Source organism: Myotis nattereri (assembly GCF_964212035.1).
Source record: "Myotis nattereri genome assembly, chromosome: 14".
Classification (NCBI taxonomy): domain Eukaryota; kingdom Metazoa; phylum Chordata; class Mammalia; order Chiroptera; family Vespertilionidae; genus Myotis; species Myotis nattereri.
In genome coordinates, this window is record NC_138089.1 from 54,865,753 (window position 1) to 54,881,322 (window position 15,570).

At 50.2% G+C, this 15,570-nt stretch overlaps 1 protein-coding gene across 4 annotated transcripts; it reads left to right on the forward strand.

Annotated features, from left to right (window-relative positions):
• Positions 1-712: 712 nt before the first annotated feature.
• Positions 713-13,885, forward strand: SLC25A38 (solute carrier family 25 member 38). 4 transcript variants are annotated; one of them, XM_081106014.1, is made up of 8 exons: positions 961-1,109; positions 4,788-4,892; positions 7,501-7,622; positions 8,193-8,277; positions 9,849-10,028; positions 10,258-10,426; positions 11,208-11,374; positions 13,187-13,885. In XM_081106014.1, exons 1-8 carry the CDS (start codon positions 1,041-1,043, stop codon positions 13,307-13,309), a joined length of 1,020 nt encoding a protein of 339 aa, XP_080962140.1. In that variant the 5' UTR covers positions 961-1,040; the 3' UTR covers positions 13,310-13,885. The 4 variants fall into 4 exon arrangements, with proteins under 4 accessions (XP_080962137.1, XP_080962139.1, XP_080962140.1 ...); XM_081106011.1 differs by lacking the exon at positions 4,788-4,892 and having other exon boundaries at positions 713-1,109; XM_081106012.1 differs by lacking the exon at positions 961-1,109 and having other exon boundaries at positions 4,190-4,892.
• Positions 13,886-15,570: the final 1,685 nt, after the last annotated feature.

Consider the following 15,570-nt stretch of genomic DNA (forward strand, 5'->3'; position numbering starts at 1 on the left):
AGGGAAGACTGAAGAACTATTCCAGATTGAAGGAGACTACAGAGACATGACCGCTAACAAGTATATAATCCTAAATTGGATTCTAAATCCGGGGGGAAGTGCTGTGAAGGACCGTTTGGGTACAGTTGGTAAAATCTGAATTTGAACTATATATGCGATAACCCAAGTATGAAAGTATCAGAAGAGATAAAACAGAGAAACACCGCCCTGGCCGGTTTGGTTCAGTGAATAGAGCGTCAGCCTGCGGACTGAAAGGTCCCAGGTTTCATTCCAGTCAAGGGCATGTACCTTGGTTGCGGACACATCCCCAGTAGAGGGTGTGCAGGAGGCAGTTGATCGATGTTTCTAACTCTCCGTCTCCCTTCCTTTCTGTAAAAAATTAAACACACACACACACACACACACACACACACACACACACACAAAGAAACACTTAGAACAGCAACAGGTACAACAGTGAATGTTACCTGTTATTACTTACTAGGAAGTAAGCCCCATGAGGGCATCAACTTCATCTGTTTTATTCACTGCTGTATCCCCAGAGCCTGGAATAGCCCCCAAAACAAAACTCCTCCAGAAGTACCAACCATGCTCCGGGGTGGGGGCAGGGAAACGGCGGGTCCTGCAGTTCCGATGTCTTCACCAGGTGGCAGTAAGGAGCGCGCCCTCACCTGCTCCAGGCCAGCCTCCGACCCCGGAAGTTAAATCCCCGGGCTCTTTCTAGTTCCTCCAGCCTTCTCCACCCCTGATACATTGAGCCTAATCCTCTCCAGCCCTGAAGTCTGGGCAGGATGTGCCGGAGGGCAGAGCCGCGGTGTCTGCCCAGCGAGTGAAAAGCTGCTCGTGGTTCCCGGGCGCAGGCTCGTACGCCAGCCCGGAGCCACGCGCGCAGCCCGGGACCCCGCAGGTCCCGACGCCGACAGGTGCAGACGGTAGCGAGCCCCCGCCGAGAAACGCGTCATCTCCTCCAGAGTCGCCAGGGCCGGGCCGGAGCTGCCGCCCACGGCCTCCCGAGTCCCGTGCACTCGCAGACCTCCTCCATGATTCAGAAGTCACGCCCGGCGCTGCTGCAACCTCAGGATGTGGGAGACAGGATGGAAACGCTTATGGTAAACTGCGGGGAAGGGAAGGCAGAGGGTCCCGGGCTGCCGGCTCAGGGAGGCTGCCAAGGCTCAGCGGCCCTTGTGGACCCTTTCCTGCGACCCGGGTGCGTGCAGATTGGGGGGCTTGGCGAGGAGGGAGGAGGGAGGAGAGGATTGCAGCTTGGGACACACGACCAAAGGTCGCGCCGGTGCAGTGAATGGTATCTGGGTAGAGATGGGCGGAATTGCCGAGGCCCAGGGGGGGGGGGGGGGGCGGGACAGGTTGGGGGGGGCGGGGAATGTGCACGTGAGGCCCCAAACGAGGTGCGAGCGCGACGGGTCGCCGCTTAGAGTTGGGTGCCTGGAGTGACGGAGGGGGAGGACAGTGGGCAGTTATTTGGACCATCTCAAGGCCAAGGCGGAGACGTTGGCATCGCTGCGGGCGGAGGGAGGGGCATCTTCGGGTCTCCAGCCCCCAGCGGGCAGGGAAGGGGTGCGGTCGGCCGGCGCCGCGAGGCCACGCCCCCGGGCGTCCGGATTGGCTGCCGCGGTTGGGCCACCGAGTCCCCATTGGTGGTGACGGAGGCGGGGCTGCTACGTCAAGCTCTGGCCTGGAGATTTATCGGATTTACAATTGAATTGGATTTAGGATTTCCTTGTTTACTTTTAAACTTTTTTTTTTTTTAATTGATTTCAGAGAGGAAAGGAGAGGGAGAGAGACACATCACGGATGAGAGAGAATCATCCATCTGCTGCCTCCTGCGCGCCCCCTTCTGGGGATCTAGCCACAACCCGGCTTGTGCCCTGACCAGGAATAGAACCATGACCACCTGGTTCCTAGGTTGACGCTCAAGCACTGAGCCATGCCGGCTGGGCTAGGATTTTTTTTTTTTTTAAGGGGTGTAAAAATTGCTTGGGGAACTAGTTTGCTGACTATTTAAGTGCTACTATTTGTGTACCTGTGTAGTATAGTTTGGTTCTTTTTGCCCTACAAAACAAAGAAACTGGATTACTCATTTTATTTACCTTGAATAATTTTGGCTATTTAGGAAAAATCAAATAGTTATCGGCTCTATTTATATATTTTTCAAATATTTATTGAGCCAATAATATGCCTAAGCACTGTGCTATGAAAAAAGGATGTGATGCCGAAGCCGGTTTGGCTCAGTGGATGGAGCGTCGGCCTGCGGACTGGGGGGTCCCGGGTTCGATTCCGGTCGGGGGCATGTGCCTGGGTTGCGGGCATATCCCCAGTGGGAGATGTGCAGGAGGCAGCTGATCGGTGTTTCTCTCTCATCGGTGTTTCTCTCTCATCGATGTTTCTGGCTCTTTGTCTCTCTCCCTTCCTCTCTGTGAAGAATCAATAAAATATATTTAAAAAAAAAAAAGAAAGAAAAAAGGATGTGAAAAAGATAGTTTAAGTAATGGAGAAGGTTCTTTTTTTAATCCTCACCTGCTTTTTTATTGGTTTTATAGGACACATTTGTAACCTGTGAGAGGAAGAGAGAGAAACATTGATGTGAGAGTGAAACATCGATCGATTGCCTCCTGCGTGCACCTCAACCAGGGATGGAACCCAAAACTTGGGCATGTGCCCTGACAGGGAATTGAACCCAAGATCTTTCATGTACCAATGACACTCCAACCGTCTGAGCCACACCAGCCAGGGCTGATTCATTCATTTTTTTTTTTAAATATATTTTATTGATTTTTTACAGAGAGGAAGGGAGAGAGATAGAGAGTTAGAAACATCGATGAGAGAGAAACATCGATCAGCTGCCTCCTGCACATCTCTTACTGGGGATATGCCCGCAACCCAGGTATATGCCCTTGACCGGAATCGAACCTGGGACCTTTCAGTCCGCAGGCCGATGCTCTATCCACTGAGCCAAACCGGTTTTGGCAAATGATTCATTCATTTTTGACAGTTGAGCACCTACAGTGTGCCAGGCTCCATGCTAGAGGTACCCATGAGCTGTACAACCAGGACCTGTCCTGGACCCTCAGTCATAGGGAGATGGGCTCAGGTGTGGTGGAAGCACGGATGGGGGTTAGGTCTAAGCAGAGGCCCAGATTAATTAGACATGGGAGGAGTGTGGGCTGAGTTCTCACAGGTGAGAAGAAGGCAGAGGGTCCATTGTAACTGCAGGGTGTAAGAGGCAGGAGGCTGAGAGCACAGGCAACAAAGATAAGACGGGGCCTGTTGATTCGTGGAAGGTTCTGCAAACCAGCAGTTTGGACTTTGTCCTGAGAGGAATAGAAACAGACAGTATTGTTTTTAAATTTTAATTCAAGTCTCTCCCTGAAGATGTTTGCCCCTGGAAGCAGTGTGGTCAGATTTGCAGTTTTAAAAGATGACTGTGGCTGCAGGCTAGAGGGATCAGAGAGATGAGGTGAGGGAAGAGGTGGTGGCTGTCACTGAGGATGCTGGGGCCCTGAGCTGGGATGACAGCAGGTGAATTTGAGAGCTGTTAGGTCCACAGCAGTTCTCAACCTGTGGGTTACGACCCCTTTGGCAGTCGAACGACCCTTTCACAGGGATCACCTAAGACCATCCTGCATATCAGATATTTACATTACGATTCATAACAGTAGCAACATTGCAGTTATGAAGTAGCAATGAAAATAATTTTATGGTTGGGTCACAACATGAGGAACTGTATTTAAAGGGCCAGAAGGTTGAGAACCACTGTGTTAGGAGGTAGGATGAGCAGGTGCAGAGGGACCGAGTCAGGGGAGCTGCCCAGGTTTCTGGCTAGGGCAGTGGGTCGGTAAATGGCACGGCATTCACTGGGATAGGGCAGCCAGGAGAAGGCGCAGGTTGGGGGTGAGGGAGGGAGATGAGTTCAGGTTTGGAAATGTGCCTGTGGCACAGCTGAGTACATGGATATGTGGGTCTGAAGCTCTGGAAGGAGTTGCAAGTGTGGACAGAGGGCTGGAGATGGAGCCATGGGAGTGGACTGCTGTCAGGGAAAGAAGGGGAGCGTTTCCACCCAAAAAAGAGGCCAGAGAAGTGGGAGGCAATCCCTGAAGCCAGGAGAGAGCATCCCAAGACGAAGGCAGCAGTGGTCAACAGTGGAGCCATGTGCCCACTTCAGGCTGGGAGTGTGGTGAAAAGAGCCTGAACTTTGAGTCCCCGCCCATTGCTTCAAACGCTGGGTCTTAGGACACATTTGTAACCTGTGTGAGCTCTAGTTTCATTTGCCAAATGGGTAAACACCTAGCTCTTAAGTGTTGTGAGATTTTTGAGGTGGTGGGTGTAGGTGCCTTGCCCAGTGCTGCTCTGGGAGCACGGTGGAGGGTGGGTTGGCACAGTTAGGGCTGGACAATGCCCAGGAGGCCACCAGGATGGATCGGTGGGGGCAGACTCTGGGTGAGGGGTCATCAGCAGGGCTTGGTCATGAAGCAGTAGATAGCCTGAGGAGTCTTATACATTTCCCATGGGGTAAGTCGCTGTGGATTGGAGAGGAGGCAAGTGTGTGGAGAACTGTTGGCTGAGTTTCCATGTTGGAATGTTGAGTTTGAGATGCCTGTGTGCCAATGGGAGGTGGAGGGGGCGTGGGAATATCGGTGTCTGGACCGAGGCTCCTGGGCTGGAGGTGTGGGTGTGGGCGTGGGCGTGGGCGTGGGCGTGGGCGTGAGCAGGGTGAGGTTGCCCTAAGAGGCGGCAGCTGGAGGAGATAAGAGGAACAGCAACATCTGCAGGCAGGCCGAGGAAAAGGAGACCCAGCAGGGCAGCCGGAAGAAGAGAGAGAATCCCAAACTGAGAGGGGAGGCCATCAGCCATCTCAGATGCACCAGAGAAGCCACGTAAGAAACGGATAAAGACGGGAATGGCGTCCTGGGTGCAGTGGGTCCTTGGCAAGCTCACAGGGCAGCTTAGTGGAGAAGCCTCGGCTGGATGGCAGGTGATGGTGGGGGCCTGAGGGGTGCAGAGGGAGAGGAGATGGCTGGCCGTGGAGCTGGGAAGCTGGGGGGGGGCGGGGGGGGGGGCGCCTGTGAGCTTGTTTCCAGGCAACGGAGAGGATGCCTCTGGGTCGGAGAGGCCAAGAGTGCAGGGAAGAATGCTCATTGGTGACGTCTCGGAGGAGGCTGAAAAACACAACACTTGGGGGATGAATATGTGTTAGCAGAAGGAGCGGGCCCCGCTCCTTGGGGGAGGGGCTTTGTGACACAGACCTCTAGTACTACACATTTTGCTCTGTTTCACTGTTGTCTTACCGATTCTTTTTTTAAAAATATTTTTTTGCCGAAACCGGTTTGGCTCAGTGGATAGAGCGTCGGCCTGCGGACTGAAAGGTCCCGGGTTCGATTCCGGTCAAGGGCATGTACCTGGGTTGCGGGCACATCCCCAGTAGGAGATGTGCAGGAGGCAGCTGATCGATGTTTCTCTCTCATCGATGTTTCTAACTCTCTATCTCTCTCCCTTCCTCTCTGTAAAAAATCAATAAAATATATTTTAAAAAGAATATTTTTTTTATTGATTTCAGAGAGGAAAGGGGGGAGAGAGAGAAACATCAGTGATGAGAGAGAACCATTGATCGGCTGCCTCCTGCACACCCCACACTGGGGATCAAGCCCACAACCCAGGCCTGCGCCCTGACTGGGAATCAACCACTGAGCCACTGGCCAGGTAGTCTTGCCAATTCTACCATCCTTTGATACTTTTACAAGCTGCCTGAACGTGGTTATAAACTCCACTACTTACTGTCTGAACTTATCTAATCCTTTCCCCAACAATCTTTTAAGTAATTCCACGTATAACTTGCGACTTGGTCGTTTGGTGGAATGTGGAATGATTTCTCTTCTCTGGAAAGCAAATATCACAGATCATAATCATTTGGGTTACATGATGTGCATAAAGGCAACTTTATATTCATCTTAATAGTGTTTTAGGACCATGTATGCCATTTATTTAAAAATAGCAAGGGGGCCCTAGCTGGTTTGGCTCAGTGGATAGAGCGTAGGCCTGAAGACTGAGGGGTCCCAGGTTCGATTCCAGTCAAAGACACAGGCCCAGGTTGCAGGCTCGTTCCCCAGTAGGGGGCGTGCAGGAGACAGTCGGTCAGTGATTCTCATCATTGATGTTTCTATTCTCTCCCTCTCCCTTCCCCTCTGAAATCAATAAAAATATACTAAAAAAAAATAAATAACGAGTGGGAGAAGACCGTTCTGAATGGAGCTTGCCAAGTAATTCTTTGGAGAAGGCTTTCTTTCTTGACTAGATTTTTACTTTTCACAGTATTTTTTAATTGTTTATCTATCAAGAGCTATTCCTTAGCTCAGATATTCATGTTCCTTAGTTCAGGGACTCAGGTCAGTGACAAACTTCCGTGGAACACAACCCAGAGAGATTCTTGACATTCCAAAGGCACTTTGCACTCTGAAAGATGTCAGTCTTCCTCATCTCCTCAAAATCTTTCTTGGGATCGTAATTTCTGTAGAAATCTGCAAATGTCTTCTTTCTTGGTTCAGCCACACAACACTTACAGCAAGCTGCAACCCCGGGGATGCAGTGATCGCTCCAACAATATGAATCGCAGACGTGTGGCCAGAAGGCTGCGCAGCTGAGGTTTTGTCAAAGCACTGGAAGGCCTGCTCGTCCTACTCATCTTAACACCAGCAGCTGGGGAAACGGGGCAGGGCTGGAGGGTGGGGGGCTGATTGGATTTGTGCAAGTGACTTTTCTTTTTTTTTTTTTTTTTGCAAGTGACTTTTCACAGCCCCATGTGACCGAGGCTGGATCCTGGGGCATGCTGTGAGGGCTCTGCAGCTTGCCTGGGGGAGGACATTTCGTTTTTGATGGGTTGCTGCCCTTCCGGGTGGTGCCTCTGGATTCATCGGTGTGTGACAGTCCTGGCTTAGAGGAGAGCCAGCAAAACCAGCACAGGCCACCGGGCTACCGCACCCTCAGCCAGCTGCATAGGTCTCAGAGAGATGGGTGGTGTCAGGAAAGGGGAAAGTTTTAAATGAAAACATAGGTTTCACAGGAAGTGGCGCCTATGGTCTTACTGTGGCCGAGCTTAAGGTTTCATTTCCTTTGTCTTGTTCCTATAAGCATCTGCAGGCCCTGCGGCCGGGTAGCCTGGAAACCAGCCGTTCAGAGTCCAAACACTGTGTTCAGTCGGTTTTGCTTTTGTGAAGATAAGGAGATGGCCAATCATTTTTATTGTGGGGACACAGATGAAATAGACATGTCGCCCAGTGGGAGCCAGGGTATCAATATGGAGACCAGAGAGCGCCCCTGCCGTGTACTATGCTCTCAGCAACCTTGCAGCCCCATTCACTACTGACTGCGCTTTTCCCTTCTCCGGAGCATGAAGCCAGTAGAGGGCGCCACCAGGTGGTTTCTAGGAGATCCTTCCCCAGGTGAGGCCGCCTGCGGCTGCCCCGCTGACAGCGTTCTCTTGCCCTGCAGTTGCACCCGGTGATCAAGGCTTTCCTGTGCGGCTCCATCAGTGGCACCTGCTCTACCCTCCTTTTCCAGCCCCTGGATCTCCTCAAAACACGCCTGCAGATGCTCCAGCCCTCAGCCCATGGGTAAGGCCTGCTGCCCCCCATTTCCCTGAGGAACTGGTCTCAGAACCTCTCTCTGGCCCAGGAGCACCTGTACCGTGTGAAGTCCACCTCCATTCTGTTGGCTGCTGGCTGTTGGAAGCAGGCCAGGCCCTCCCTGCCTTGATGGGTTTTGTGTATATTCTTCTCTGTGAATATTTTTTTACATTAACTAGTGTAATTGATGTAATTTAATGTTGATTGAACGGGGTCCTGCCCTGAGCAGCTTCCTGGATCTGCCGGGGTGACATTTGCCTGTTATTGTGCTAGCCCGTCGTGTCCCTGTGCTGCCAGTATGGAGTGTCTTTCTTGCTTCCCCGCCTTGGGCTCAGCACCATGGGCAGTGTACTAAATATGCATGAACTGGAAGGATAAATCAGGTTATTCCATTGTTTGTAGGATGACTGGGCAGATAAACATGTAAGTGTCAAATCATGACACTTAAGAACTCCGAGATTCTAAGTGCCCTGAAGGGTCCACGCAGAGGAGTCTTGGAGCAGGGAGTTCCCCATGCGGATGTGGTCTGTGACTTTCCCTCCCTGTTGTCTGCCCCAGGTCCAGGCGCGTCGGGATGCTCACTCTGCTCCTGCAGGTGGTCCGCACCGAGAGTCTTCTGGGCCTGTGGAAAGGGATGTCCCCTGTAAGCTGCCTTTTGAACATTCTCTTGCACCCTCTCCTTCATAACCATTTCTCATCTACCCCATGTATCCTCCTTTAAGCAAACGTGAGAGGTGGGAGTGGTGGGAGGACCTGCGTGGTCTTCCTGCCTGTCTCGCTGTTGCTCCCTTTCTGTGTGAGGGCTGGGAGACATGCACCTGTACACTAACAAGGTCCAGTGCGCCTGTACACTAACAAGGTCCAGTGCGCCTGTACACTAACAAGGGCCAGTGAGCCTGTACACTAACAAGGGCCAGTGCGCCTGTACACTAACAAGGGCCAGTGCGCCTGTACTCTAACAAGGGCCAGTGCGCCTGTACACTCACAAGGTCCAGTGCGCCTGTACACTCACAAGGTCCAGTGCGCCTATACACTCACAAGGTCCAGTGCGCCTCTACACTCACAAGGTCCAGTGCGCCTGTACTCTAACAAGGTCCAGTGCGCCTGTACACTCACAAGGGCCAGTGCGCCTATACACTCACAAGGGCCAGTGCGCCTGTACACTCACAAGGTCCAGTGCGCCTATACACTCACAAGGTCCAGTGCGCCTGTACTCTAACAAGGTCCAGTGCGCCTGTACACTCACAAGGGCCAGTGCGCCTGTACACTAACAAGGTCCAGTGCGCCTGTACTCTAACAAGGGCCAGTGCGCCTGTACACTAACAAGGTCCAGTGCGCCTGTACACTCACAAGGGCCAGTGCGCCTGTACTCTAACAAGGTCCAGTGCGCCTGTACACTAACAAGGGCCAGTGAGCCTGTACACTGACAAGGGCCAGTGCGCCTGTACACTGACAAGGGCCAGTGCGCCTGTACACTAACAAGGGCCAGTGCGCCTGTACTCTAACAAGGGCCAGTGCGCCTGTACACTAACAAGGGCCAGTGCGCCTGTACTCTAACAAGGGCCAGTGCGCCTGTACACTCACAAGGTCCAGTGCGCCTGTACACTCACAAGGTCCAGTGCGCCTGTACACTCACAAGGTCCAGTGCGCCTATACACTCACAAGGTCCAGTGCGCCTATACACTCACAAGGTCCAGTGCGCCTGTACTCTAACAAGGTCCAGTGCGCCTGTACACTCACAAGGGCCAGTGCGCCTATACACTCACAAGGGCCAGTGCGCCTGTACACTCACAAGGTCCAGTGCGCCTATACACTCACAAGGTCCAGTGCGCCTGTACACTCACAAGGGCCAGTGCGCCTGTACACTAACAAGGTCCAGTGCGCCTGTACTCTAACAAGCTAGTGCAGCTTCTACCTCACTCCCCTCCTTGGGTGGAAGGTAACTGAGGCATGTCCTCCACCTATGCCCAGAGTTCCCCAAAGGGATTCGTTGCCCGTGGGAGTAACTGATTAGATAACACGCCCTCTGTTGACCGTCTTCCCTCTCTCCTGTTGGTGTTCCCTCCACACCTTAAAGCTTAAGGCTTAAGCCAACTGCTTGCATGCAAATCCCGGGTCCTTTGGGGAAACCCAGCTAAGACAGTATCTGATAGTGCCCATCTTTGATTTCTTTCCTCCTCCAACTCTTACCACTCCCACCCCCCTTCCCTGCAGTCCATTGTGAGGTGTGTCCCTGGTGTTGGAATCTACTTCGGGACTCTCTACTCTCTGAAGCAATACTTCCTGCGAGGCCATCCCCCCACTGCCATGGAGTCCGTCATGCTGGGGGTGGGCTCCCGCTCGGTCGCAGGGGTCTGCATGTCGCCTATCACTGTGATCAAGACGCGTTACGAGGTGAGTTTGACCGCTTTAGGCCCTCGGGATGGGTAAACAGAGGCCTGAAGCTCCTTGAGTCCAGTGGCCACTGATGTCACCTCCCAGAGAACCCATTTGAGTATTCAGGCCAAGACATGTGTGAGCCAAGGCCCCAGTGCCCTGGGAAGGCCACCCACCCTGCAGTTGGCTGCTTCAGGCTCGCACCCAGGGCCACTGTGCGAGCCCCTGTTCTGTGCTTCCTTTGCAGAGCGGGAGGTACGGCTACGAGAGCGTCTACGCAGCCCTGCGGAGCATCTACCGCAGCGAGGGCCACCGGGGCCTCTTCAGTGGCCTGACGGCGACACTCCTTCGTGATGCCCCCTTTTCTGGAATCTACCTAATGTTTTACAACCAGACCAAAGCCATCGTGCCCCATGGTACGGGTAAAGGAAGGTGTGGTGGGGAAAAGATCTCCCGAAACGCCTTCTCACCACTTTCTCTGCGACTGTGAAACTGTTCATTGCTCTTAGCAGCTCCAGATCCTCAGCACAGTTTTAAGAACGGAGCCAGGGCCAGGCGCTGGGGTGCAGTGGGCAGCACAGACGTGGTCTCTGCTCTTTCACGTGCAGCCTTTGGAAAGGGATGTTCTGTAATTCTTGGTGGGGGATGGGGCAGAACAGAGCACTTCTCCATAGGCCCTTAAGAATACTTCCTAAATTTGCCTGATTCTAAGATTGCAAGAGGACTGCGTAAGTGATATTGTGTCCCAAGTACCTTAATATCGGGAAGCTCATGACATTAGTCTGACACATTGTGGGTAATGTTAACTTTTTATCATGTTGATAAGGTAGCATCTCCATTGAAAACTCTATTATTATTATTATTATTATTATCATTATTATTATTATTTTGTAATTTGTATCTCTGTGGGGAGATACTTTGAAACTACATAAATCCATATAAAACTTCCCGTTCCCTTCATCCCTATGTTTGAGCACTAGTCATTGGTTCTTGTTGAATCAATTGTGATGATTGTAAAAAGGTGAATTTTCACTCCATCAACACTTATTCGTTATACCTTTAAATTTTTTAATTCTTAACTTTGTTTGAATCCAGGCCCTTCTGGCTATGGGGAAAAATTAGTGAGCACCTTGGCATTGACACTTATCTGATGATGAGATTTATTTACAATGGAATGTTCCCTCTGTCCTATTCCAGACCAGTTGGATGCAGCCCTTATTCCCGTTGTAAATTTCACCTGTGGGATATTTGCTGGTGTTCTGGCCTCACTGGTGACTCAGCCTGCAGATGTTATCAAAACTCATATGCAGCTCTCCCCAGTGAAATTTCGGTGGATTGGCCAGGCAGTGACAATCATCTTCAAAGTAAGGCTGTACAATCAATATTTGTTCTTATTGTGCTTAAGGCACTCTCTCTAGAGTAGCAGTAGCCCTTATCCTTTACCCAGTAGAATCACCTGGGGAGCTTTTAAAAATCCCCACAACCTGGGCTGATTACAGCAGAATTTCTGTGGGGTGAAACCCAGGTATCAGAATTTTAAGTTCCCCAGTGGTTCCAATGTGTTGCCAAGATTGAGAGCCACTGCTGAAAACCTGTGGTCAGAGGTTTGTTTGTTTGTTTGTTTTTCCAGGGGCCCTACATTAGGACAACCTGTGATATTTGTTAAGCATGTAGATTGTAGGGTTCTACCCCAGACCTGTTGAATCAGGCGATCCGGGGGGGCTTGTCAAGGACCCAGGAGGAAATATAGTCAGAAAAAAAACCACAAGCACATTTTTTTTCTTGCATTTGCTCTTATACAAATGGTGTTACTGAAGATAACAAGCACAGTAGACATAAATGCTTTGAAGGACTATCTAAAGCCACTGAGTTGGCCCTTGGGAAACATGTACTGTTATCACCCACCAGATACTCTTGTTTGCGGTAAATTTATCACCTGTATCTTTAGATTTTTCTGTACTTCTCAGTTTCTCTATGCAGCAGAGGAAACCTGAGCATATGCATCAGATTCCACCCTAGATAAAAGCAGATATTTCTGAATCTGATCTTATCTTCACACTGCTTCCTTCTTCTCTATACCTAAAGTCACATAGTCTGAAAAAAAAAATATATAAATATATATATATATATATATATATATATATATATACTTATTGTTGATAGTATTACAGATATCTCCCATTTTCCCTGCTCCTCCCCCCACCCCCAAGCCCCTACCTGAAATATATTCTTCAGTATATGAGAAAATGGCAGGAATGATAACAGTAGGAATGAACAAATCAATTCAGATTATGGGGGATGAAAGGAGGTATTTTGTCTTTAATTCTTATATAGAGCCATCAAGAATATACATTGAGTTACCTCCCCTCCCCCTCCCCCTCCCTATAAAGCTCCCTCTAGGCAGAGAAATTGCCAAAAAGGCACCTGTTCCTTTTGCCCGGAGCCAGGGCCCAGGGCTGGGCGAGCAGACCTTGGTCTGGATTTCTGCTGCCACTGGGACCTAGTGCTTCTGTGCACTGCACAAGCTCTACACCTGTACAGCTAAGGAATAAATCCCCCGGGGAGGGAGTAAACCTAGAAAGAAAGTTGAGCAAGTAAGCAAAAAAAAAAAATTTTTTTTTTATTACAATGTTACTTTATGGTAATTGCATGGATATTAATTTCAGGAAGAAATTTTCAGCTTAGAGAATTCAAACCCTTGCCCAATGAAAGAAATACAATACTAAAATGTACAGAAGCTCCTTTGGAGTAAGGGACAATACTAGACATGTCATGAATTTAGCGACGCCAAAGTGCTTGTCCTACAGAAGGTTGCCAAATCCATTTCCTGGCCCTCTCATTGGTAAGAATGGCCTCCCTGGGACTTAGCACAAAGTGAGACTATTTCTACAGCAAATGTTGAAGCCTGGGTTTTTGGAGTCCAAGTGGATGGGACCTCCAAATTCTGCCCCTACTGCAGTGTGGCTGACCATCCTCTGGAAATATAGCCTCCTTTCAGGGTGAAAAACATTTTTTTTAAAGTTCATTATCTTCTTGAGTTCACTAGTCATATAGTTTGGACATTATTTATAAAAGTCTTCAGACTCAAAAATGGGGTACAGAGAGACCTCACTCTTGTGGCGGGTATATAATTATATTGCTACTTACCAGAGTTTTGACATTCATTTCCCCCCTAGGACTATGGGCTGCGTGGCTTCTTCCAAGGCGGCGTCCCCCGGGCCCTCCGCAGGACTCTGATGGCAGCCATGGCGTGGACAGTCTATGAAGAGATGATGGCCAAGATGGGCCTGAAGTCCTGACCCAGCAGCACTGGGAAAAGATGGGATCTGTTGCCCTGCCTGGTTTCTGCCAAGAGCTGCTTCATCTCTAACCTGGACGGAGGTGAAGTCCTGTGGGGAAAGCCAGGCAGATGTGTCACCTTGTTACCCAGTTCACGTAGCGAATAGGTGGGCCAGACTCGAGCTTTCAGAATCTCCCGGAAGAGGAGCCACTGAGACAGACAGCACATGGGGGAGTTTGCAGAAGGGCTTGCACACCCTGCAAACCTGAAAGCATTTCCAGGGAGAGAGCTCTGTCGGGGGTCTCCACTTCAGCCACCCACCTATACCACGGTGCCTCTTTGGGTCTGTTCTTTGCAAGGAATTGCAAAGCCAGAGAAGCTGTGGCCACCTGCCGTGACTGAGGAACTCCAGCAGGGCGCTGGTTCTGCAGAAAGAGGAGTCCCTGTCACCAGGCCGGAGATGATGTTGGGATGAGAAAGAAAAGGTGTCATGATGACTTAATTAGTTCATTAACCTGGCAGAGGTTCTGCAGAAGGGGGGACAGTGGCTTCCTAGCCTCTCAATGTCCAAATAAAGGTTTTTTATTTTGTCCCAGCTCTGTTTCAACTCTGAGTTCTGGCATTTTCTGCAGCTGAAGTTCAGATAAAGAAATTGAAGCACTTTATCATTGAAAACTGCTTGGAAAACCTAAGTAGTGTCATCACTCTGTTTTAAGATCTAGATAGGTCCTAAATTTTAGAACCTAAATTGTAAACAGCGTTATGTTACTTGTCATCAGTTTGCCCATTACAAATACACAATTCAGTGATTTTTAGTAACTTTATTGCATTCATCACCATCAATCAATTTTAGAACACATTTATCCCTCCCTAAGATCTCTCAAAGTTAACCCTCGTTCCGGACCCCAACCCCAGGCAGCCACTGGTCTGCTTTTTGTCTTAAATTTGCCTTTTCTCTATATCTCATGTCAATGGAGCCATACAATATGTAGGTTCTTGTGTCTCTGGCTTCTTTCACTTTGCATAATGTGCTTAAGGTTCATCTATGATGTGGCATACCCAACACTTTATCCTTTTTTAATGTCAGAATACTATTGTATTGTATGCCTAGACCCTATGTTATTTATCCATCAGTGAACTAATATTTTGTTTCCACTTTGGAGTTCTTATGAATGATGCCACTATGAACATTCATGTACACATGTTAGTATGGATGTATATTTTCGTTTCCCTTGCATATACAGGGATGGCCAAAAATAGATTTGCATAATGCAAATCCTGTATAATAAAGATGTAATATGCAAATGGTCATTACGCTGTGAAGCATAACAACCGACCACATAATGACTGGATCATGGATCAGCAGGAGGGTGGGGCAGCGAGCTAAAAGCAGGTGATGGAGAGCTACAGGAGGGGGCAGGGCAGCAAGCTATGAGGGGGGACTGGCGGGGGGAGCTCCTGGAGGGTGGCAGCGAGCTACTGGCACATGGATTCATGCCCAGGGCTACTAGTAATATAATCTATACTGATAATAGATAAATATGTAAATTGACCGTCCCTTCATGATGCCCACAGCCAATCATAAGTGAGTATGCAAATTAAACCGACAAAGATGGTGGGCCTGTAGGGAAGCATGCACGCGCACAGCCACTCTGGGCTTCTGGGCAGCGTGGGAAGGCAGAAAGGTGGCTCTGGGCCAGAGCGAAGGCGGTGTCAGCAGCCAGGGGAAGGAAGGCCTATTCTTACACAAATCTTTGTGCATCGGGCCTCTAGTAATCAATCCTGTATAATAAAAGGGTAATATGCAAATTGACCCTATCAGAAGAACTGGGAATGACTGGTCACTATGACACACACTGACCACCAGGGGGCAGACGCTCAATGCAGGAGCTGCCCCCTGGTGGTCAGTGCACTCCCACAGGGGGAGCTCTGCTCAGCCACAAGCCAGGCTGATGGCTGCCAGCATAGCGGTGGTGGTGGGAGCCTCTCCTGCCTCCTCAGCAGCGCTAAGGATGTCCAACTGCAGCTTAGGCCTGCTCCCCGCTGGCAAGTGGACATCCCCTGAGGGCTCCTGGGGTGCTAGAGGGATGTCTGACTGCCAGCTTAGGCCCAATCCCCTGGGGAGCAGGCCTAAGCCAGCAAATGGACATCCCCCAAGGAGTCCCAGACTGCGAGAGGGCACAGGCCGGGCTGAGGGACCCCCCCCCCCCCCAAGTGCACAAATGTTTGTGCCCCAGGCCTCTAGTAATAATATAAGAATAAACTTTCCTGTACTCACAA

Excerpts from the sequence above, each read along its gene's own strand:
- SLC25A38 (XM_081106014.1), top strand. The coding sequence starts at position 1,041 with ATGATTCAGAAGTCACGCCCGGCGCTGCTGCAACCTCAGGATGTGGGA. Across the intron at positions 4,893-7,500 it reads AGATGCACCAGAGAAGCCAC|TTGCACCCGGTGATCAAGGC; the intron begins GTAAGAAACGGA and ends CTTGCCCTGCAG. Across the intron at positions 7,623-8,192 it reads CTCCAGCCCTCAGCCCATGG|GTCCAGGCGCGTCGGGATGC; the intron begins GTAAGGCCTGCT and ends TGTCTGCCCCAG.